This window comes from Natrix helvetica (assembly GCF_964273705.1).
Source record: "Natrix helvetica genome assembly, chromosome: 2".
NCBI lineage: Eukaryota > Metazoa > Chordata > Lepidosauria > Squamata > Natricidae > Natrix > Natrix helvetica.
Window position 1 is genome coordinate 105,980,599 of NC_138552.1, and position 23,275 is coordinate 106,003,873.

General features: G+C 39.5%; 1 protein-coding gene across 1 annotated transcript in view; it reads right to left on the bottom strand.

Annotated features, from left to right (window-relative positions):
- LOC309386970 (stimulated by retinoic acid gene 6 protein-like) overlaps window positions 1-14,978 on the bottom strand; it is a 53,150-nt gene extending 38,172 nt beyond the window's left edge. The window contains exon 1 of the mRNA XM_081942986.1: window positions 14,745-14,978. Within this exon, the coding sequence (XP_081799112.1) occupies window positions 14,745-14,767 (23 nt within the window). The 5' untranslated portion in view covers window positions 14,768-14,978. The remainder of the gene's footprint in view (window positions 1-14,744) is intronic.
- Between the last annotated feature and the right edge of the window lie 8,297 nt (window positions 14,979-23,275).

Below are 23,275 nucleotides of genomic sequence, written 5' to 3' on the forward strand. Positions count from 1 at the left end.
GGCCACGTATATATGATCACATTTTGGGTGCTTGGCAATTGGCCCCCATTTAAACCAGTTGCAGTGCCTCATTGTTATGTAACCACAATTTTCAGTGTTTTGGATTTGCAACATTCATTGGATATACTGGTTCACTTAGGGATCATATGGTTTGCTTACTGACTATACAATTTGCTTACTGACCATAGTTACTTGCTTGATGACCACTGTAACCCGCTTAACAACTGCAACAATTTACAACCAAAATTCTGTAGTGGTTAAGTGAGGACTAACTGCAGGCAGTAGAAATCGCCTTATGATGGGAATGACGATTCCATCAAGGTCAATCCTGCAACTCTGCCTTTTATGGACATCAAGCTTGATTGAGCCTCAATTCTTAATTAACTTTTGGATTTCCTTTTTTATTATGGTTGGAGAGTTTAGGACTCTTCAGATCAGCAAGGTTTTCCTGTATTCATCAGGTTAGTCTCTTCCCCCTTAGCGGAAAACAATGGAAGATAGATTTTTAAACACCTTTGAAATATATGTACTATTGGATTATACAGCAAAAGGGTACTCAGAATATAGATTTCAAAAGTTATAATGGATTAAGGATCCAGATTGATTTGGAAGTACAGGTAGTCCTTGACATACGGCTACACATTTCTCTAAATGAAACAGATAAGTGAATTTTGCCTCATTTCATGACCTTTCTTGTCACAGTTGTTAAGTGAATGACTGCATTTGTTAAGTTACTAACACAGTTGTTAAATGAGTCTGGCTCCTCATTAACTTTGCTTGTCAGAAGGTTGCAAAAGGTGATCATATGACCCCGGGACACTGCAACCATCATAAATATGAAACAGTTGCCAAGAGTCTGAATTTTGATCACATGGCCATGGGAATGCTGCAATGGTCGTAACTTTGAAAAATGGTCATAAGTCACTTTTTTCAGTGCCATTGTAACTTTGAATGGTCACTAAATGAACTGTTGTAAGTCAAGGACTTCCTTTATAAAGGTAAAGGTTCCATTCGCACATATGTGCTAGTTTCATTCCTGACTCTAGATTTCCTGAAATCTGTTTCAAAGCAAAAGAGCCAGCATTGTCCGAAGACGTCTCCTCCATGGTCATGTGGCCGGCATGACTAAACGGCGAAGGCGCACTGAACGCTGTTACCTTCCCACCAAAGTTCCTATTTTTCTACTTGCATTTTTTTTTTTTATAAATGTTTATTTATTTTTCTTTAAAAAGACAAGACAACACATAAGGTACAAGAGCAGGGAAGTAAAAAAAAAACACATTTTCATCAAGCATGTCGTTTGGTTACAAGTTTTTGTGCGATGGTTTTTACAATTAAGGATGCGTTCACTAATTATCCATTAAATATAGTTAAATATTTCATTGAGCATTGCATGTTCAAGTTACCATAGTATTCTTTCTTTTATGACAACCCTTATTTCTTTATCTCTACAATTATGTACTAGGTAGCAATAGGTCTTTATAAAATTGTATCACCATTCTCTCAAAGATAAAAGTGGAGATTAAGTCAAAGAAAAAAAGAAACTCATTACTTCATATAAGACATTTCTATTTTCCATTAATCTTAAAGTTTCCAATCATCCTCAACTCCAAATTTAATTTCCCATTATTATTTGTCAATCCATGTAGTCATTAAATATTTTAATCTATATTCACATCCATTGTTCATTACATCATCATTATTCCATTTTATATTATAAAATAGTCACCAGCCATAATCATACCTAACAGTTTAAATCATCTCACTCTTATATATTAAATACATTATTATTCTTATCTCGTATAAGTAAATGGTCTATTTCATAATAAAGGCTTAATATGTATAGAAAGAGAAAAGAAAAAAAAAAGAAAGAAAAAAGAGAGAGATTTTTTCAAAACATTAAGTATAACTTTCTATTATTATTACATATAAGATAGGGTAAAGAAAAAGAAAAGATTCACTTCCAAGTTTTTTTATCCAACCATTGATAAAACAAGTCCCATACTTTATAAAATTGCTCATCCTCTAATTCTCTAATTTCAAATGTAAGTTTACTCATTTCTGCACAGTTCATTATCTTCCGAACAATTTCCTCCTCTGTTGGTACTTTCTCATTTTTCCAGTATTTAGCAAATACAATTCTAGCAGCTGTTAAGACATTTATGATCAAATATTTCACGTCTTTATTGTATGTTTCTGGTATTATTCCCAATAAGAAAAGTTCTGGTTTCAAGTCTATATGTTTATGTATCATTTTCTCCAACCACATCTGTATTTTAGTCCAGTATCTCTTAGCTTCAGGACAAGTCCACCACATGTGGTAATATGTGCCCGGTGTATGTTGACATTTCCAGCATTTTTCAGACTTATTCTTCGACATTCTTGCTATTCTCGATGGGGATAAATGCCACCTATAAAACATCTTATACAAATTTTCTTTATATGCAGTTGACATTGTCATTTTATAATTTTGAGTCCACAATTTTTGCCATTTTTCTAAATCAATCCCATGTCCAAAGTTTTTTCCCCAGGCTAACATAGTTCCTATCACTTGTTCTTCATATAATTTCACCTCTAATAAATAATCATAAAATTTTTTAATTAATTTTTCATCGTTACCTGTTAAAATTTTATCTAATTCAGTCAGTTTATCATAAAAACCCTCATTTTTTCGATCTTCATTGTATCTAGAATGTATTTGCACATATGAGTACCAATTGAGTTCAATACCTTCTTGTTTCAATTCTTGTATAGATTTAAGTTCACCCTCTGCATTCAATAATTCAGCATATCTAACTGCTTCTTCCCTTTTAAATATTATTGGATATGAAAAGGCTTCAATAGTTGATATCCAGACTGGAATTTTCAAGTAGTGCGACCTCTTAACCTTCTGCCAGTTTAATAACAGAGCCTCTCTTATAGAATGGTCTCTAAAGTAACCATGTTTTTTAGTTCCTTTATACCATAAGTATGCATGCCATCCCAACAGCAAGTCATGACCTTCTAGATTCAAAAGCCTATCATTTCTTAGCATTATCCATTCCTTGATCCACATCAGACTAGCTGCCTGATAGTATAACTCCCAATCAGGTAAACCCCACCCTCCCCTTGATTTGGAATCTTGTAACAATTTACATTTTATTCTTGCTTTTTTCCCTTGCCATATAAATTTCAACACTATTTTATTTAATTCTTCAAAATATCCTTTCCCCAACTTAATTGGAATAGTCTGAAACAGGTATAACAGTCTAGGTAAGATATTCATTTTAATTGTTGCGATTCTACCAATCATTGATAATTGAAGATTCTTCCATTTCGCCAAGTCTGTTACAATTTGTTGCTTCAATTTAATATAATTATCTTCTTTGAGAGTGCTGCACTTGGCTGTTAGGTGAATCCCCAAATATTTAACTTTGTTTGTGATTTGCATTTCCAAATTTTCCGCCAATTCTTCTTTTTGTTTTCGGGGTATATTTTTTGTTAAAATCTTTGTTTTGTCTTTGTTTATTTTTAAACCTGCAACTTTTCCATATGCCTCGATTTCTCCTATCAGTTTAGGTGCAGATTGAAATGGCTCCTCAAGGATGAAGACTAAGTCGTCAGCAAATGCTTGCAACTTGTATTCTTCCTTTTTAATGATCATTCCCTTTATTTCTTCCTCTTCTCTAATCTTTCTATTTAGTACTTCTAATGTTAAAACAAAAAGCAGTGGTGACAGTGGACAGCCTTGTCTCGTACCTCTTTTAATTTCAATTGGATCCGTCAGCTCTCCATTTATCATTATCTTGGCTGTTTGCTTGTGATATATCGTTTGTATGGCTTGAATAAAATTCTTACCAAAATTCATTTGTTCCATTTGTTGAGTCATAAATGTCCAATTCACGTTATCAAAGGCTTTCTGCGCATCCAAGAAAATCAAAGCCATTTGCTTCTCAGAGTGGACCTGATAATATTCTAAGGTATTTAGAATTGTCCTTATGTTATCTCTAATTTGCCTCTTTGGTAAAAAACCATTTTGGTCCGGGTGGATAAACCCATTTAGGTATTTTTTCAGTCTCTCTGCCAGTATTGAGGCAAATAGTTTATAGTCTGAGTTCAACAAGGAGATAGGTCTATAGTTCTTAATTTGCGTATGGTCTGCCTCCTCTTTGGGTATTAATGTAATATATGCCTCCAACCATGAATTAGGTATTTTACTTTCAATCATTACTTCATTCATGACTTCTAGTAATGGAACGGCCAAGGATTTTTCTAATGTTCTATAGAATTCCACAGGAAGGCCATCCGGTCCCGGGGCCTTCCCATTATTTTGTCTTTTAAGGGCCTCAGTTAATTCCATCATTGTTATTTTATCTTCAAATATAGTTCTAGTATCATTTGGTATTTGGGGGAGTTTGGCGTTTTGTAAATATTGTTTCACTTCTTTCTCTTCTATGTTCTCTTGTTCATACAGCTTGGCATAGTAATCTTGAATAATTTTCCTTTTTTCCATATTTCCATGATGCAATTGTCCTTGTTCATCTCTTAGTTGTAGTATTTTCTTGGTCTCTCTTTCTTTTCTCAGTTTATAAGCCAGCCATCTGCCTGGTTTATTTGCATTTTCAAAATAGTTCTGTTTGGCGCCTCTGATTTTTTGGGCCAGGTCCTCCTTTTCCAATAGGTCAAGTTTGTGTTTTATTGTGTCCATCTTTATTTTAATCTCTTTCTTTTGTGGAGATTTCTGTAGTTCTTTTTCCAATGTGCTGTAATCTTTTTCTAGATCCTTAGACACTTGTCTTTTCTTTAAGTTTCTCTTTCTTATATAGTCTATTATCAAACCTCTAGAAAAGGCCTTCATTGTATCCCAAAGATTCTGTAAAGACGTATCTTCTTTTTTGTTTTCTTTAAAGAAGAAAGTCAATTCTTTTTCCATTTTCTTTACAAATTCTTTCTCTTTCAATATCCTGTTATCTAGTGTCCATCTCGATCTTCTTCTTTGTTGTCTCCAACCTATTGCCATTGGATTGTGGTCTGCCCAGATGTTTGGTTCAATCTCCACATCTAGTGCGCTGCTGGATATGCCCGTTGAAGCCCAAATCATATCAATTCTAGAGAACGATGAGTGTCTATTTGAATAAAAGGTATATTGTTTTTTAATGGGGTTCCTTTCTCTCCACACATCTTTTAGATTTATTTCATCCATCATCCTGAAGAAGGACTTTGGGAGTGTTTTTCTATTTTGTTTTGTTGTTTTGTGGGTCTTATAGTCCAGTTTCTGGTCTACAATACCATTGAAGTCTCCCATCATGCAAATGTCAGCATAGTCTAGATCAGAAATTTTCTTGTGAATTTTTTTATAAAAGTCATCTTGTTTTTCATTAGGGGCATAAATTCCAATTAGCAGTATTTTCCTAGCATTGTCCATTATTTCCACCATTAAAATTCTTCCATCTTCGTCTGTGTAGATTTGTTTCGCAGGGATTTTATCTTTAATGTAGAAGGTCACACCTCTTTGTTTACAGTCCGCTAACGAAGTAAAGTTTTTTCCCAGTTTTGGTTGTACTAATAAATGACTATTACTTTGTTGAATATGTACTTCTTGTAAGCAAATTATATCTAATTTTAATTTCCCTAATTTGTGGAATATTTTCGTTCGTTTACATGGCGAATTAAGTCCATTTATATTAATTGAGAGTAATTTTATTCCTTCCATCCTTATGTTTTATATATAGGATTTATAGCTCTAGTTGATCTTGGTTCCCGTTGTGCTCTACTCTCTACACCCCCAACAGCACCTTCTTCAATGTCAATTCCACCTACAGCACCCTCTGTCCTCTCAATTTCGGTTATGGGTAGATCCAGCAGTTGCACCGGTGGCTCTTCATTTCCAGGCTTCTCTGGCTTTCCTCTCAAATGTTCTGTGTAGAAAGCTTCTGCCTTCTCAATTGTATCAATTCTATATCTCTGTCCTTTCCATACAAACATGAGGCCTTCCGGAATCAACCATCTATAGTTAACTCCTATTTTAAGTAAGGCTGTAGTCAAGAATTGATATTTTCTTCTTTTCTCTCTCACCCGTCTTGGTATTTGCTTAAGAATTGCAATCTCCTTGCCTTTGTATTGCAGTTTTTTATCTCTTGTGTTTTGCAGGATTTGTAGTTTTAGTGCTTTTTTCGTAAATCTTACATGGACCTCCCTTGGGAGGGAGTTCCTCGTTGCATATCTTGTGTTAACTCGAAATGTCTCATCTATCCCGTCCATTATCTTCTCCTCAGGTATCCCTAGTATTTCTATGAGAATTTGGGATATTATTTGTGGCAGATTTTCACCCTTTTCTTCTACTATATTTTGAAACCTCAAAAAATATTCAGAGCGCTCCATCTCCAGTCCAATTATTACACTGCTTTCTGTTTCCACTTCATTCAATCTGGAATCAAACTCTTCATCCCTCTTCTCTCTCTGCTTCTCTCTTTCAGCAATTTTTTGCATAACATCTTCTTGTTTTTTGACCCACTGTTGTATATCTTTTATATTTCTCTCTGCTTCGTCTGTTTTTTTTTCTATGTTCTCCATCTTCGTTTCCACATTGTCCAACTTCTTTACAAGTGTATCAAATTTTTCATCAGAGCTTGTTTGAAGTTTCTGTATTGCTTGCATAATTGAATCTAATGATATGGTCTTCTCTTTTTCCTGTTGGATCATAGATTGTATTGATCTTTGTCCTCCTGCCGGTGAGGAGGCAGGGGTTGTTGTTGTAGAACCCACTGGTGTTGGCTTTCTACTCATCTTGCTATTTTACTCTCTCTTCTTCTTCGTTTTGTGGTTCAGTCCAATTGCAGTTAACACTAGAAAAAAAAAAGAAGGTAGAAAGGGGAAAAGAGGGAGGGGGGGGAAATAGGGGAAGAGAGTGTATGGTAGTTAGATAAAAGTAATAGGGGGAGAAAGCAAGGTTTGATATAGGATATAAGAGAGAGGCAGAAGAGGGAGAGGGGCACAAAGAGAAAGTGAGTGGAAAGGGAAAGAAAAAGACAATCTGTATAAGAAAAATAAGGGTGGGTAAATGGAGCGGGAGGAGAGAAAGAAAAAAAAAATGTATCTCTGTTATTTCAAGAAGAAAAAAAAAGGGGAAATAAGAAAAATGGAAAAAGAAAAAATTGCAGACCAAGGAAGAAAAAAAAAAGAAGGAAAAAATTGTTCAGCGCTTCCAGGCTCCAGGACTTCAGAAAAAAAAAAAGAAAGAAAGAAACAACACATGCACCAACTAGAAAAGGGAAAAAGTCATCACATCCCCAGGAGAATAGTATAAACACTTGATGTAATTTCCAAAGTCACTCCAGTTTTCTCTTATAAGTCTTCCAAGATAAGTTTCCAGACCTTACAGCTCCACAAGGAACAGCCTGCAAAAACCATCTGTGTTCCTTGCTTCTTATCAGGTCCTGACCTTGAATAAATGTCTTTTTCTCAAAATAATCCCAGCTGTAGGAATTGGCAACAATGTTTCAAAGTCCGCTAGATGGCAGTGTTAAAGTAACAGTGTTAAAATGTATCCAGTCCCTAGCCCCTCGAAGCGCTGCCTAAAAGAGAAAGTTAAGCTCAGCACAAAGAGGAAAAAAAAAAAAATCTTTCAGGCATTAAAAGGTATATAAGAAAAAAGGCTCTGATAAAGTCGCTTTAAAAAAAAAAGAAAAAATAAGGAAGGGGGAGTTAAAAATAAAGAGAGCTTCAACCGCAATTGTAACAACAGTAATAAAAGTCCCGTCTGGTTTCCAGTAAATAAAAAGGGAAGAACAAAAAGCCCAAATGGTTTCAATTAGCTCTATTCAAACCCGCCGCTAAGTCTTCGGTTATTTTCTATTTCCTTTAATCTTCCAAATTAAGAGTGTCCTCTGTATAATTTAAGTAAAAAAGAAAAACTTTCTTCAAGTACTCTCACCAAACCACGGCATGCTTTCTCTCTCTCCTGCTCTTGCTTCACGGAGCCGTCAGCCGCTTTGGCAGCCCGGGGGCTGGCTCCTGACCGCAGGCAAAAAGGGGTTTCACCAGGGTTTCCAGAGACTTTGCGAGTGTCTCTGGGTCCCCCGGAATTTCCCCTTACCTCCCACTGTCTCTTCGGGACAGCTTGGGTCCAATGGACCGTCCAAACGATCAGGATTCAACGGGTCATCTGGAGTAACCAGAAAACCCGTGGTAGCGCAGCGACGCGTGGCTCCTCCCCTCCTACTTGCATTTTTACATGCTTTCAAACTGCTAGGTTGGCAGAAGCTGGGACAAGTAACAGAAGCTCACTCTGTTATGCGGCGCTAAGGATTCAAACCGCTGAACTGCTGACCTTTCTGATTGACAGATTCAGTGTCTTAGCCACTGAGCCACCGTGTCCCTACTTTCTTTATAGCTTTGATTTAATTAGAAATAATTATCCCACAAATGAGGAAATGTCTCTTTTGGGATTTTTATGATAAAGGGACCTTGAAAGCTGTACACTAGAGGGAGCCACAGGATAAAGAATGGAGCAGATTTCTATAATTTGTTGTATATTTTTGGCCAATCTGTTATTTTTTTAAAAAACCAGATGATCTTAATAAAATGGACCGAGCATGTTGTAATGAAGTTACAGATCAAAAATAAGCTGCAGCTGATAATTTTGAAATTATTTTAAATGTAACGCTGGATTTGGGGATTTAACTGTGATATATGGAGAAAAATATAGACATACAAATTATTCCCTAAAAAGGTGGTGCACAACTCTCAGGAAATGGATGAACAGCTATACAAAAGATTTTTGCTAAAGTCTTGGATGATTTTCTAGAAGGGATAAACAAAAGGGACAAAGTTACTTATTGAGTATACTAAATCTGTTGTTTTAAACTTTAAATCTGTTAGTTTTGAAAGACCCATGGCTACACAAACGAATAAAAAACTAACTTGGGGTTCTTTCTGAAGGGATTAAAAAGTGACACCCTGAAGCATTCAGGGAAGATTTATCACGTTGGTTTCTTTGATCAACTTCAGGGTTAAAAGAGGAAAATACTTCTATCTGGATTCCTTTATATTTAGAGACTATGAGAAGCTACAGGTAAGTTCTTGACTTATTACCCTAATTGGGAATTTCTGTTGCTAACTAAGGTGGTTGTTGTGAGTTGCACCAGAGTTTATGACCCTCGCCATGGCTATTAAGTGAACCGCTGCAGTTGTTAAGTGAATCACGTGGATATTAAATGAATGCAGCTTTCCTCATTGACTTTGCTTATCAGAAGGGAGGGGGGGTGTTACAAATGGTGATCACATGACCATGGGATTTTTCTTAATAGAAAGCTTATCAAGTTGTGATGTTATTTATTAACTAAAGAACAATATATGTTACATCACATACCTATAGACACTGTAAAAATATGTATAGTTTAAAAAAGAAACCTAACCCATTATAGAAAAACAAAGCTACATGGTGAAGAGATGGGGGGGGGGGACTCATATATTTAATAGGTAGAAAGCAACATGAAAAAGAAAAAAGAGAGGGGGAAAACAGGGTATGAGGAAAAAACAGAATAAACTAAAAATAAAGCAAAATACCTAAATATTCTATATCTAACTATCTATATTATTAGATTTCATATTTTATTTCTGAGATGTTAAGAAGTAATTATTTGACAAAATGCCACTATACTCAGTGGTGGGTTCCGGATCCCGTTCCAACCGGTACAGTGGGAATGGGCCCGGCATCACCCACATGGACCCGTGCGGCGCGCGCATGTGTCATACCTGCCTGCGACGCCTCCGCAGGCCTCCGCGATGCTCCAGCTGCTCGGCGGAACAACACGCAGACACCACAGGTGCCATGCGCGTGCATGGAAGCGCCAAAGGCTTAAAGGACAGGTAAGGAGCTTGGGCGGGCTGCTGGGCCCTCCGGAGCACCGGAACGGAATGGTACCCAGTGCTCCGGGCAGGCTCCGGTACACCCGTACCGGGGCGTACTGCCTGCAACACACTACTGACTGTACTTCAAAGCCATTTGGCATGTTAGAATCTAATGTTAGATACAACATTAGATATTACTATAAAATTGTTTCTGCTTAGCTCACCAGATGAACTCATGTGGAATCATGATTTCCTGTAACAGTGCCTGCCCTGTGGAATAACATCCCTCTGGAAATCTGGGAATCAGCACTCTTCCTGTTAGCCTTTGGTAAGGCCCATAACACCAGGGTGTTCCCCAAGGCACTTAGGCCAGAAACTGAAATGAGCTCGGCTGCTTAATACTAGTTTTTATAAACTGAGTTTACTGTTCTGACCTTGAGCGTTGTGGTCTGGATTGTTAATTTTTTCTTTTAACAATGAAAACCACTTAGAGTCTCTGCTGTCAGATGTATAGTTAGTTGGTTGGTTGGTTGGTTGGTTGGTTGGTTGGTTGGTTGGTTGATTGGTTGGTTGGTTGGTCGGTCTAACTACCAATTTGATGGCTCCAGTATTTTATTTGGAATATTCACATACTTATTTCAAGGTGCAGAAATGGCATTTATTATGTAAATGGCACAATGAAGCTTTCAGCAAGATACAATGGCAGAGCAATCAAAAGGATTTGCATTGGAGGGGATCTATGACTAAGGGTGGCACAGAGCAACTTCTCATTGCAAAACAAACAGGGCTTGGTTCACACATTAAACTCAAATATATACTTTAGAATTTGGCAATACAGCTGAACGGCTCATGACTTGTTTCCTGGCCTATCAAACTTCCTCAGTCCTACCCTGAATATCAACTAAACAAATTCATTCCTCTTCAACATAACAGTTTTCACTTTTGCTGACAATGCTAATAATAGCAGAAGGCTTTTTAATCTGATTCTCAGGGAGAAAAGAGGCATTTTGGCAGTTCCTCATTTCTTCCATCAAAGATGTTTTTTCTATCTATTCAGTTACGTGTGAGAAGTTGTCCATCTATGTGTGTACAGCTGTACGGGGTAGAAATATGTATATTTTATTTTATTAAGAAAAATTTACATAGCCGCCCAACTCAAGATAGGTGACCATGGGAGGCTTACATTTAAAAAACAAATCTACTGCACAATAAAATCCATAATAAAACTGAGAGGAGGAGCCGAAGTCGCAACAAGACGACGTGCAATCTCAATGCTCTGAGATAGCGGTCGATACTTTTGCCGCTGGGTGGTCCAAACAGACCTAAACCATCCCGCAGAGACAGTGAACAGGAAGAATATGTCTTGCTGATCTCAGGGACATCGCAAAGTCCCTGATTGATCCAAGAGAAGTTCTTCAAGCCGGTGACAAAAAACCCAGCCATTTGGCTGATGAAGTCAGGGCGGCTCCAAAACAGAAGGATATGGAAAGAGAAAGTGTTTCCAGCTGGTGAGGAATTTTTACTGTTTTAAAAGTGACTGCCTATAAAAAAACTTAAAATTAATTTAAATTGGAGAACAGAAGAAATAAGTGGCGGAATTAAATTTGGAATGGTATTGGACAGTGGGTTATCTTACTTTTTAAACACTATCTTCACGGATGGAATTTATGCAAGCCTTTTAAAACGAATGGATTACGTTTTCTTCTTCTATTTTTTTTCTTTTACTATTCTTTGTAATCTATGGACTAAAATTCTCCTCTTTCATTACTGTGCATGCTTTTCTAACTCATTTAAGAATCGGACTTTTTTTTTAACTTGAAATATAAAAAATATACAAAAAGAAACAAAGAAAATTGCAATATTGCAACAATAACACTGCTATTCCGAGGCAGAGGTTTGTGTATTGGAAACGAAACACTTTTATTTTTTTTCACTGACTATCCTGGCGTGGCAGTTCAAAATCTCACTGCTTGTTTATAGAGAGTGATAAGAAGAAAAGCACACAGATACTTTGAAGTATATTTTTAATCAGAGAAAGGTGAAAATGAAATGTTATTGTGAATCTATGATTAATCCTGTTAAAACCTTCTAAGCTAGAGCAGCAGTGTTTGTTATCTGGACATAATGGCCCAATTTCAACAGCAGAAAGAAGTTTTAAGTCTGCAAAAGATATTCTCAGAAATACAGAAATTACCAGATACACGTGAGAGGATAGAGAAGAAGTTGGAAGACTTAGTGCATCTAACAACAAAATATGATGTGGAAGTTGAAGATGTTTATCAAATGGAAAAAATGGGGGTTAAAATCCTAAAAATTGAAGAGGAAAATGAATATAAAGAAATTAAAATTGCTGATATTTATGATGATTGGTTTGTCTCTGAAAAGGGAAAGAGTGGAATACTGAAAGAGTAATTAAGTGGAGGGGAAATCTACCCCAGATTGCAAGATACAGAAGAAGAGAAAAAAAGAATTTATGGATTTAAAGAGAGAAATTTTATTAGCAATATCATTGATAACACTACTGACAATCAAAGATAAGCTGATTAAGGAAACAGAAGAAGGGCATTGAAATTACATGAGAGATTTTATAAGCAAAGAGTTGCTAAGAGGAGTCTAAACAAAGTTGATTAAAGAGATGATTAGAGGACTGACACCACAAATGGCAGAAGATATGAGAGTGTTTTGCTACTGGAAAGATACAGGTTGATAGATGGAAGAGTATGATTTAAAGCTAGTTAAACTTAGTGAAATTTAGTGACAATAGATATAGTTAAATAAATAATTGATAATGATAATAGTGTATACAATGTATAGTGTTATTATAAGTAATAATTGGATATGAATATTGAATGGTACCCATGAAAGGAAGATTAGAAACCCCTTTTGGATTATATATAAAGGTTAATAAAAAAAGAATTAAGTTAGATTCAGTTAAGTCTTGATTATTAGGGAGAAAATGTTATGATGCAGGATATAGTTAAATAAAGGAGGGATAATGATAACAACGTATATACAGGTATGGGTACAACATAAGGAAACTGGATGTAAATTGTAAACAGTGATTTGGAAAGAAGGATTAGAAAACTTTGTTACTAAATATTATGGATGTTTAGCTAGAATAGGACATAAGGATTCAGTGTTACTGGAGGATTTTAGAAATAGTAAATGAAATGCCAGTATGTGGTTATGTATTAAATCTTGGTATATTTTATGATGAAGGACGTTTAAATAATTATAGTCATATGTAAATGGAGGTATGATGATGGTAACATATATAAATATCTGAGTTAAAATACTTGAGTTAATATGAATTATGTTTGTTGACTGTGGAAGAGATGCACGAAAGCCTTTTTGTAACCAACTGATACACTTTCTACAGTATGTAAAGAAGGATGAGTTTAAAAATAGATTGCTGGGGCAAAGATTGAGTTTAAAAATAAAAGACGAAGACACAGAATATTACTTGACATAGAATAGATTTTATAAGTGGTTAAAGATAAGAGGTAGATAAGAGGTGGTTAGATATAAGAGGTAGATGAAGAATGATTATTGCTATGTATGAATTAAATATAAAGATGGTTTTTAATTATAAATATGCCAATATAATTAATAGAATTATGAATAAGCTAATAGAAAGAGAAATTGAGTCAAAACTATTCTGTTATATTATTACAATTGTTCCTAGTGTATGTGTTAATATTTTGTTTTGTTCTGTTTTTCTTTGGTAAATGATATACCCTGACAATACACTGTATTCAAAATGTTTATGAATAAAAAAAATGTGGTTGTAACTGAAGAACTACCTGTACCCTTTTTTCACAGCATAATTTTCATGGGCTTTAATGAGTTTGGTGCATGCATCCCCTATTATCCTTAAATTACCCTGGTTTTGATAATTGGGTAACTTGTTTTTCAAACTCTTTCTTCTAAAAATTATTCTTTGTAAATCTTCTGTTTTAGACTTTTAAACAGCTTGTGGATCTCTTGGATTGTATCTGGAACCAGACTGGGGACTACGACTACACAGTTTTAACCATGGTAAAGCTAAATGTAAGCCTGCCTCATTATGGGCTAAGAATGGAATTAAGTCCCAGCAGAAAAAGAAAAGAAAAAAAAGGTGTGCCAGAGCCTATTCATGCTCCAGCTGCTGCGAATGGGCCAAGGCCCAACCCTAGGGTTTTCCTGGAAGGTAGTCAAAAGACCTGACCTGACTTCAAATACAGATAGGATCAGCGCATCGAATTTCACCCTAGAGAGCACTGCATTTTGATAGGGGGGGGGGGGAACTCCAAGTCTCTTTCTGACAGCCCTTCTCCATCTTTCCTTTTTAAAAAAAACCTGTTCCCTCCATTAGGGAGAAAGTTAGGAAAGAAGTAAAAGCTCCTCACCCTCCCCTAAATTGTTTCAATTACAGGCAAGGTGTGGAGAGGAGAGAGAGACAAACAGACACACACAGAGAAAGAGAAGCAACAGTAGTGAATATCCTCCCGTCCGCTTTTATTTCGTAATTGCGCGCTCACCGTTTAGCCAGATCTCAATCTCAACTCTACATCCTTTGGAGATTTGAGGGGCGGCTATTCCCCCATCCTCTTTTCTCTCTAACCCCCCCCCCCCCACAACTTCGGTTTTTAACCGGGACGGGAGGCCGTGAGATGAGGTGTTTCTTGTTTCCGCCTTATAGCTCTGCCCCCACCCTCAGCCCCGAACCCGACAACAGAACGAAGCTTCTTCAATGTCCGGGCCGCGCGAACTCAACCCAAGAGATACAAAGGAGCAGATTGCAAAGGAGCGGCTGCAACTCGCGGCGCGGTTTTCCGTCCCAGCTTTTCCCACGAACGGACAACCGACCCAACTTTTTGGGTTCACCACCACCACCCCACTCCAGATCTGCCTCGGTCGCAACGTCCACTTACGCGAATTCCTCGCCGTCCGCCATGGTCTTGCAGAAGAAGGCTGGACGAGGAGATGCAGGATTGCAAAGGGAGACGCGGACCGCTTTTCTAAAGTTGGATTAAGGGAGCCACGCTTATAAATCCGAAGTTGGTGCGCTCTCCACCTAGCAACTGCGTTCCTGACGTTCAAATGGTCGTTTCGGGCGGAGTTCCAGTCAGCCGAAAGAAGCTAGCGGGGCGTAGTCAGGCATCTTCGATGAAAGCGATTTCCTCTTCCCTCCGCCCGCTGAGGTGATCCCCGGGGGGAATCAGGGGAAGGGTCTGGCTGCTTCTCCACGGGCACAGAGATGCTCCCGCGCCGTCTTTCGGGCGGGGGGGATGCCTCCTGCAGATACACCTTCCCCAGCAAGAGGCCTCCAGGTGTGTCAGGCTGCAACGCCATCATTCCCAGCCACCTACAAATCGTTGTGGACGGTCTCGACGGAACGGACAATTTTTTTTTAAACTTGGCGGATCTAACTAAAAATCAAAACGTACGCACACAGTCTCATTCTGCACTTAATAAAGATTGCAGAACGGTAACAACAAAACCCTTTTTTTTAAAAAAAAAATGTGTTTCTCCTGGAAGGAAGAGGGATGGGCTCTAAGCAGGAATTTCAACCATCTTTTTTAATTGCTTTTTAAAAATAACAAAAAGGAATGTAACACAAATACAATTTTTGGGCAAAAAACCTTTTGAAAAGTGAAAAAAATAGAAAAAATGCCAAGTATATCATAAGGTCTGTATAGACCTATGTAAATATTAAATGGCATATATATTTATTTCTAACACATTTGTATATAATTCATCTTTAACCTACAGTATAAATGAGTTCCATATTTCATATTTGTACATGCAAAGTCTACATCCAGAAGCAATCTGTTTTGAATGAACTCTAAAATCACCCAGCTTCTTTGATGTTATTGGATGGGGCACTGAAGATACTAAGTTCCTGAGCCATTAAGGGCTTTAAAAGTTATAATCACTTTGAATTGCACTAGGAACAACAGGTAATCAGTGCAGTTCTCAAAATAGACATGCCGGCCAAATGACCACGGAGACGTCTTTGGACAGCGCTGGCTCTTCGGCTTTGAAACAGAGATGAGCATGGCCCCCTAGAGTCGGGAACAACTAGCACATATGTGCGAGGGGAACCTTTACCTTTACCTTTTTATGAGTAAATGAACTACTGCCCATAACTACTCAAGTCACTGCATTTTGGATCAATTGTAGCCTCTCAAAGGCAACTCCATGTAGAGTGTACTGCAATAATCAAAACAAGACTTGATCAAGGAATAAGTGATGATAAACAGGGCACCTCGGGCCAAGAAAAACCGTAACTAGTGCACAATATACAACAGTATATTGACTTCAAACTATTAAAAGTACAGTAGATATTTTGGACATACGAAGGAAAGAAGCAAAGTAGAAATGTTTGAAATCTACTTATTTGAAATAGGTTTGTGTGACCAACCATGTTAAGCTAATAACTCTGGGCAGTTTCATGTTGTTTTCATGTACAAAAACAAAGTTCCCTGACTTTTTTCCACTGTTTATCCATCGGTCCTATTAGGAAAACTTCAGGGACACCATGAATTCCAGTTCCACTTTAGGCAGGAAAACAGCTGGATGACCTTGGGCCAGTCCTTCTCCCTCTGCCTTAGAAAGCAAATCGTGGCAAACCACTACTAGGAAGAAAAAAAAAACTTGCCAGAAAAACTGCAATATTTCTGTTGTTTTCCTAAATACCTTATTTATATACACCCACAGAATGAGTTGAGGAAAAACAATGTTAAGGCCAGAAAGGTTATAAATTCTGGCAAATGCCATAAGGGATTATACTCTATACAATTCTTGTTACTGTGTAGTGTGGAAGCAGCAGAATAGATCACTTTGCCTCCCCCCCCCCCTCCCAAAGAGAGGATGGGCAGGAAAAAAATACGCCCAAGAACATTTTTTAGGTGTGGAACTGAATTAACTGTGGTTATTTGTTCAAAGGGTTGGAGAATAAGAACTGAAACAACAGTGGCACACACTTTTTTCAATTTTACTTAGTAAATATTGTATTTTCAGCTCTTAAGTTCCTTTTATTTCAAACAAAAAGACAATGTAGAAACCAAATACATCTGCTTGGAACAGGGCAGTGAGGAATCAAATTAGAGTTTACTTATTTATTTAACCAATTTATGAATTGGTTAAAGGATGAATTATATAGGATTTATATCCATCTCATATACAGTAAATGACATTGGGCAACTCAAAAATTAAAAACCACCACTATACGAAACAAAATGTGGTGGTGAGGTCAGCTTCTGCTAGTGGTGCTGCTGGATGCTGTCCAACTGCCAGGGTGGTGCTGAGCTGAATACAGATCAAACTGATATCAGGCCCAGATGGAGGGGGGAAGGGGGAGGGAGGAGGAAGAGGAAGAAGAGGAGGAGGAGGAGGAGGAGGAGGAGGAGGAGGAGGAGGAGGAGAAGAAGAAGAAGAAGAAGAAGAAGAAGAAGAAGAAGAAGAAGAAGAAGAAGAAGAAGAAGAAAAAGAAGAACCCAGATTAAAATTCATAATCAGAATCATTTACAAGGCATACATCATGAGTAATACAACTAGAGTATCAAGAGACTCCACACTGTAACCAATTTCCTAAGTATAGTGACACAGATGATGTGAATTAGAAATGCAAAAAATGTGTTCCGTGTTCTGATGGGGTATTCCTAAATGTCTGAAAATTCATGGAGTCCTAGATCCTAGATCAGACACATACAATTCCCAATCACCATTCAACATTTGACAATCCTAACCCCCCACCACCACCAATACGTGCTGCAGTATCACCATATCTTTTTTTTTGTTCAAAAAGAAACGGGTGAAATATTGTTTGGAGTCACAAGAAATAGGGGATTTTTCCCAGAGAGCCAAGTAGAGCTTAGAACCTCTGGTATGCAGGAAAAGGACGAAGATGGACCCCTCCTAGAAGTTCATAGAGTATATCTAATACTCTATGAGTATGGCAAATTTCCCTTTTATGTTTAAAGGGAAACAACATTTTTAAAAAAAAAAACTGCTCAGCAGTAAGTCCACATGTCATTCTTGGTTCTTTGAGCCTGACAGAAACAAAATGGCAGAGATATGATGATAGGGAAACTTTCTTATCTACACTGAACTGAAATGCATAAACTTATATGTTTCCCATCTATATTAGGGATTTTAGTGACCTTCCAAATGCAGCCTGCCCAATCCTAGATTTTTAAAAAATTTTATTATGTAGGAGTATTATTTCCAGATTTCCTATTAAAAACATAGTTTTTTGCCATAGTGGCTTAATACAACAAAAAAGCAAAAAAGGATGAAAGTTATCTTAAGTCCTAAAACAATCTTGAAACAAGCAGACATATACTCATTAGAACCCACACGACTAAATGCTGGGTCAAGATAAGCAATATATGGGGTGGGGGTGGGGTGGGGATAATTATTGCAATTATTTTAAAGGTGAACCTCATCTTCTACTGGAATGATCAGGCAAGGCCAAATACACCATCTTTTTATAATGAATTTAATTTGAGTGTAATATACTGTACTATTCTCTTGTGTTTCTGTACAGATGGTATAAAAAGCTATGGGGATAGTTTTATTTTTATCTACTCAATGTGTTTGTTTGTATGTTGTTGTTTGTTAAAGAAGAAAATAAGACATACATAACAGTTCTAAAATCTAAGGAGAGAATATAATGGAACATAGATAAAAGCCATATGCGATAATTAGCCAAACGACAGAACTATCAAAAACTCATGCTCTTAACCTCATGGTTACAACTGCTAAATCCATTACAGGTAGTCCTTGACTTACGACCACAATCAACCTCAAAATAATAATAATAATAATAATAATAATAATAATAATAATAATAATAAATATTTATTTCTTAGCCGCACCCTCTCCCGAAGGACTCGGGGCGGCGTACAACAAAACATAGGAAATAAATATATCGACATACATATAACAAAACATATACCAAGACATATACACGACATATACAAGGAGGAGGTGAACTGATAGATAAAAACAAGTAAAAACACAATGTTTAAAAACCCCTAAATAAATTGAATGCAATTAAAATACCCCAAATAAAAAAAAACCGTCAGGAGCGATATAGTTGGATCAAAGTTGAGCCAGGCCAGCAACTTGAAAAAGGTGGGTCTTGAGCTTTACACGAAAGGAGCGGAGGTCAGAGGTATTCCTAATATCCGGAGGGAGGTCATTCCACAGGGCTGGGCCCGCCACAGAGAAGGCTCTACTCCTAGGCACCGCCCCTTGACACTGGTGGACGGCACCTGGAGGAGGCCCTCTCTGTGCGAGCGGATTGGTCGCAGGGATGTATGGGGCAGAATACGATCCCGCAAGTAACTAGGTCCTGAGCCATGGAGCGCTTTAAAGATTGTTATCAAAACCTTGAAACGCACCCGATAGACCACAGGAAGCCAGTGCAGCTCGCGCAGGAACGGTGTCACATGGGAGTACCTAGTACTCCCCATAATTACCCGCACGGCTGCGTTCTGGACCAACTGTAGCCTCCGGGTGCATTTCAAGGGAAGCCCCATGTAGAGAGCGTTACAGTAGTCCAAGCGAGACGTCACCAGCGCATGAGTGACTGTGCGTAAGGCGTCCCAGTCCAGTAGGGGGCGCAATTGGCGCACCAGGCGAACCTGGTGGAACGCCCCCCTTGCCACGGCTGTCACATGGTCATCCATGGACAGCCGGGCATCCAGGAGGACGCCCAAATTGCGCGCCCGCTCCACGGGGGCAAGTTGAATGCCCCCGATGGCCAATGATGGAATTAATTGGCTGAACCGGGGAGCCGGTACCCACAGCCACTCCGTCTTGGAGGGGTTGAGTTTGAGTCGGTTGTCATCCATCCAGATCCGTACGGCTTCCACACACCGGGACATCACTTCGATGGCCTCGTTGGGGTGGTTCGGGGTGGAAAAGTACAGCTGAGTATCATCAGCGTACAGATGGTATCCCACCCCGAAACCACGGATGATCTCACCCAGCGGCTTCATATATGTGTTGAACAGGAGTGGCGAGAGGACCGACCCCTGTGGCACCCCACAAGTAAGGGGGCGTAGGGTCGACCTCTCCTCCCCTGCCAACACACGCTGCGTCCGGCCAGAAAGGTAGGAGCCGAACCACCGCAAAACGGTGCCCCGGACCCCCAACCCCTCCAGCCGGCGCAGCAGGATACCATGGTCGATGGTATCAAAAGCCGCCGAGAGGTCTAATAGGACCAGGATAGAGGAACAACCTCTATCTCTGGCCCTCCAGAGATCATCCACCAACGCGACCAAGGCCGTCTCCGTGCTGTGACCGGGGCGGAAGCCGGACTGGCGCGGGTCTAGATAATCATTTTCCTCCAGATGCCGTGGAAACTGGTAGGCCACCACACTCTCTACAACCTTCGCCAAAAAGGGAAGGTTGGAGACAGGACGATAATTGGCCAGCTCCAAAGGATCCAGGGAAGGCTTCTTGAGCAAGGGTCTCACCACCGCCTCTTTCAAGGCGGCCGGGAGAGACCCCCCGCTCAGCGAAGCGTTCACTAGGTCCAGGAGCCAGTCTCGTGTAACCTCCCAGGATGCCAGTACAAGCCAGGAGGGGCACGGGTCCAATAAACATGTGGTGGGTCGCAGTCGTCCACGCATTCTGTCCAAATCCTCGATGGCAACCAAGTCAAACTCCTCCCAGGTCGATTCCTCAAGACTCGCCACGGACGTCTCCATTGGACCACTAACAGGGACCCAATCCTTCCGGATTTCAGCGATTTTATCCTGCAGATATTTCCCAAATTCCTCTGCTCTGCCCTGTAGAGGGGCCTCCCGCGGCCTCTGAAACAAGAGGGAGCGGGACACCCGAAACAGGGCGGCAGGGCGGTTCTCTGCGGATGCAATGAGAGTGGCACAATATTGGCGTTTGGCCACTCTCAATGCCACAAGGTACGTCCTTAAATGGGCTCGTGCCTGTGTTCGATCAAGTTCGGAACGAGAGGATCTCCAACGATTCTCTAGACGTCTCTTGCGGCATTTCATCACCCTCAGCTCCTCGGTAAACCCAGGGGCCAGGGTGGATCGTTGCCGCCGGAGAGGCCGCAAAGGCGCCACCCGGTTCAAGGCCCCGATAGTCGCATTATTCCACGCGACCACCAGGTCCTCTACCCGGGGGCGGGTCAAGGTTACAGGAGGTGGCCCAAGCTCCGTCTGGAACCTATCTGGTTCCATCAGGCGCCTGGGGCGGAACCATCTAGTGCTTTCCGGTTCCGCCTCCCCGCAGCGGGAGGTAGCACCAGGGAAGTCAAGACGAAGGAGTGAGTGATCTGACCATGACAGGGGAGTGATGGTTAAGTCCCCTCCTCCCAGATCACTCAACCACTGGCCAGAGACAAAAACGAGGTCCAGAGTGTGTCCTCCCTCGTGTGTCGGGCCCTGAATCATTTGAGTCAGGTCCATGGCTGTCATGGAAGCCATGAACTCCCGAACCCCTCTGATGCTTCTCCCATCGATGGCAGGTTAAAATCCCCCATCACTAAAAGTTTGGGGGTCTCGACCGCCACCGATGCGATCAGCTCGAGGAGTTCAGGCAGGGCCGCTGATGTATAGCGAGGAGCCAGGTATACTATCAGCAGGCCCAACTGTCTCCCAGGGCCCCATTTCACAACAAGGGATTCACATCTGGACGTCTGTGGCACAGTAGACTCCCTCGGCTCTAAGTCCTCCCGGATAATTACTGCCACCCCACCGCCCCTTCCCTGGGCCCGGGGCTGGTGAAATGCTCGGTAGCCTGGTGGGCACATTTCCACGAGGGGAAGACTCCCTCGTGGCCCAACCAGGTCTCCGTTATTCCCGCGAGGTCCGGCTCCCCCTCTAAAATTAGATCGTGAATGAGGGGTTGTGTTGTTAAGTGAAATGTTTGTAAATTAGTTTTGCCCCATTTTATGACTTTTCTTGCCAAAGTTGTTAAGTGGATCATTGAAGTTGTTAAGTTAATAGCACCGTTGTTAAGTGAATCTGGCTTGACTTTTCTTGCAAAAAGGTCACAGAAGGTCACACGTGACCTTAAGACACCTCAACCATATAAATATGAGTCAGTTGTCTAGTATCTGAATGTAAATTACGTGACCAAGGGGATGCTGCAATGGTCATAAGTATGAAAAACGGTCATAACTCACTTTTTTCAAACCCATTGTAACTTGAATGGTTACTAAATGAACTGTTGTAAATTGAGGACTACCTGTACTCTCCAGAGAATGGCTTCTGCTAGAGGTCAAGAAAAACAACAAAATTAATATGTCACTATTACTGTTTATATAACCAGATATTTATTCTCATACGGCTAAAATGGTGAGGAATCCTCTAGAAAGGGAACATATAAAATTTACCTGGGAGTTATCATGGACTGGGAGTTATCATGGACTGGGAGTTATCATGGACTTCATAATGATTCATACCCACTATAATTGGAGAAAAAGACAACAGTTCTACAGAGGTGCCTTCAGATGTTGTGGGTGCACTGTCCCTGGAAGTTTTTAGACAGAGATTCGACAGTCATTTGTCCAGAAAAAAACAACAACCACCAACCCACATAAACCCAGTTCTATTACCAAAGTAGCAACCCATGATTTAAAAGCATCATTCAGACAAGTGCAAACATACTGCAGCAATCCCAAAAAAAAAAGGAAATAGAACCTTTTCCAAGAGAATGGATACTCATGCAATTTTATCAAAAAGTGCCTGAGTGCTCAACCCACTGGAGCACAACCAACACAGATCATGAAAAAGATAACACTGCTATATATCAAGAAGATCTCAGAAACAACCAACAGACTATTACAACCACATGGCTTATCACCCAGATAAGCTCACAAACTAACTGAAGCCCACCCACCCAACCTTAAGTAAACAAAAATAGCCAGGAGTCCAAGAAAAAAAAACCAGGAAGCATCTACAATATATAGTGTAAGAATTATTAATAGCCACTTTGTAAACATATACAGTAGGCAGAAGGCTAACACAATGCTTGCATGAATACCAGCAGAACATACAATGAAAACTCTATTGAGCAGATGAATAGACCCAACCATAGTTTCAACTGGAAAACTGAGCATCTTACACCAAGCTAAATCCAAAAATGCTAGGGAGTTCCCAGAAGCTTGACATTTAGACACATCAGAATCAATAGAAATAAACCATGTTTTCACCCCCATTTAAAATAGACGAAAAAACTAAGGAAGAAACCAAAAGAGGGGAACACATTCCCCACAAAAGCCAACACCCAGATAAGCAATGATGAACATGGATCAAACACTCAAGTAGAAAACAATATCCTAATCAAGGAACTAGCTAGGAGAATACCACATGGCACTGATGATGTTACTTAGTCAGGTAATGAGACGTCTGCAAGCAAACAACAAAGATCAGAGAACACCAAGAACAAGTTGTTGTCGAACAAGTGGCAACTCCAAATC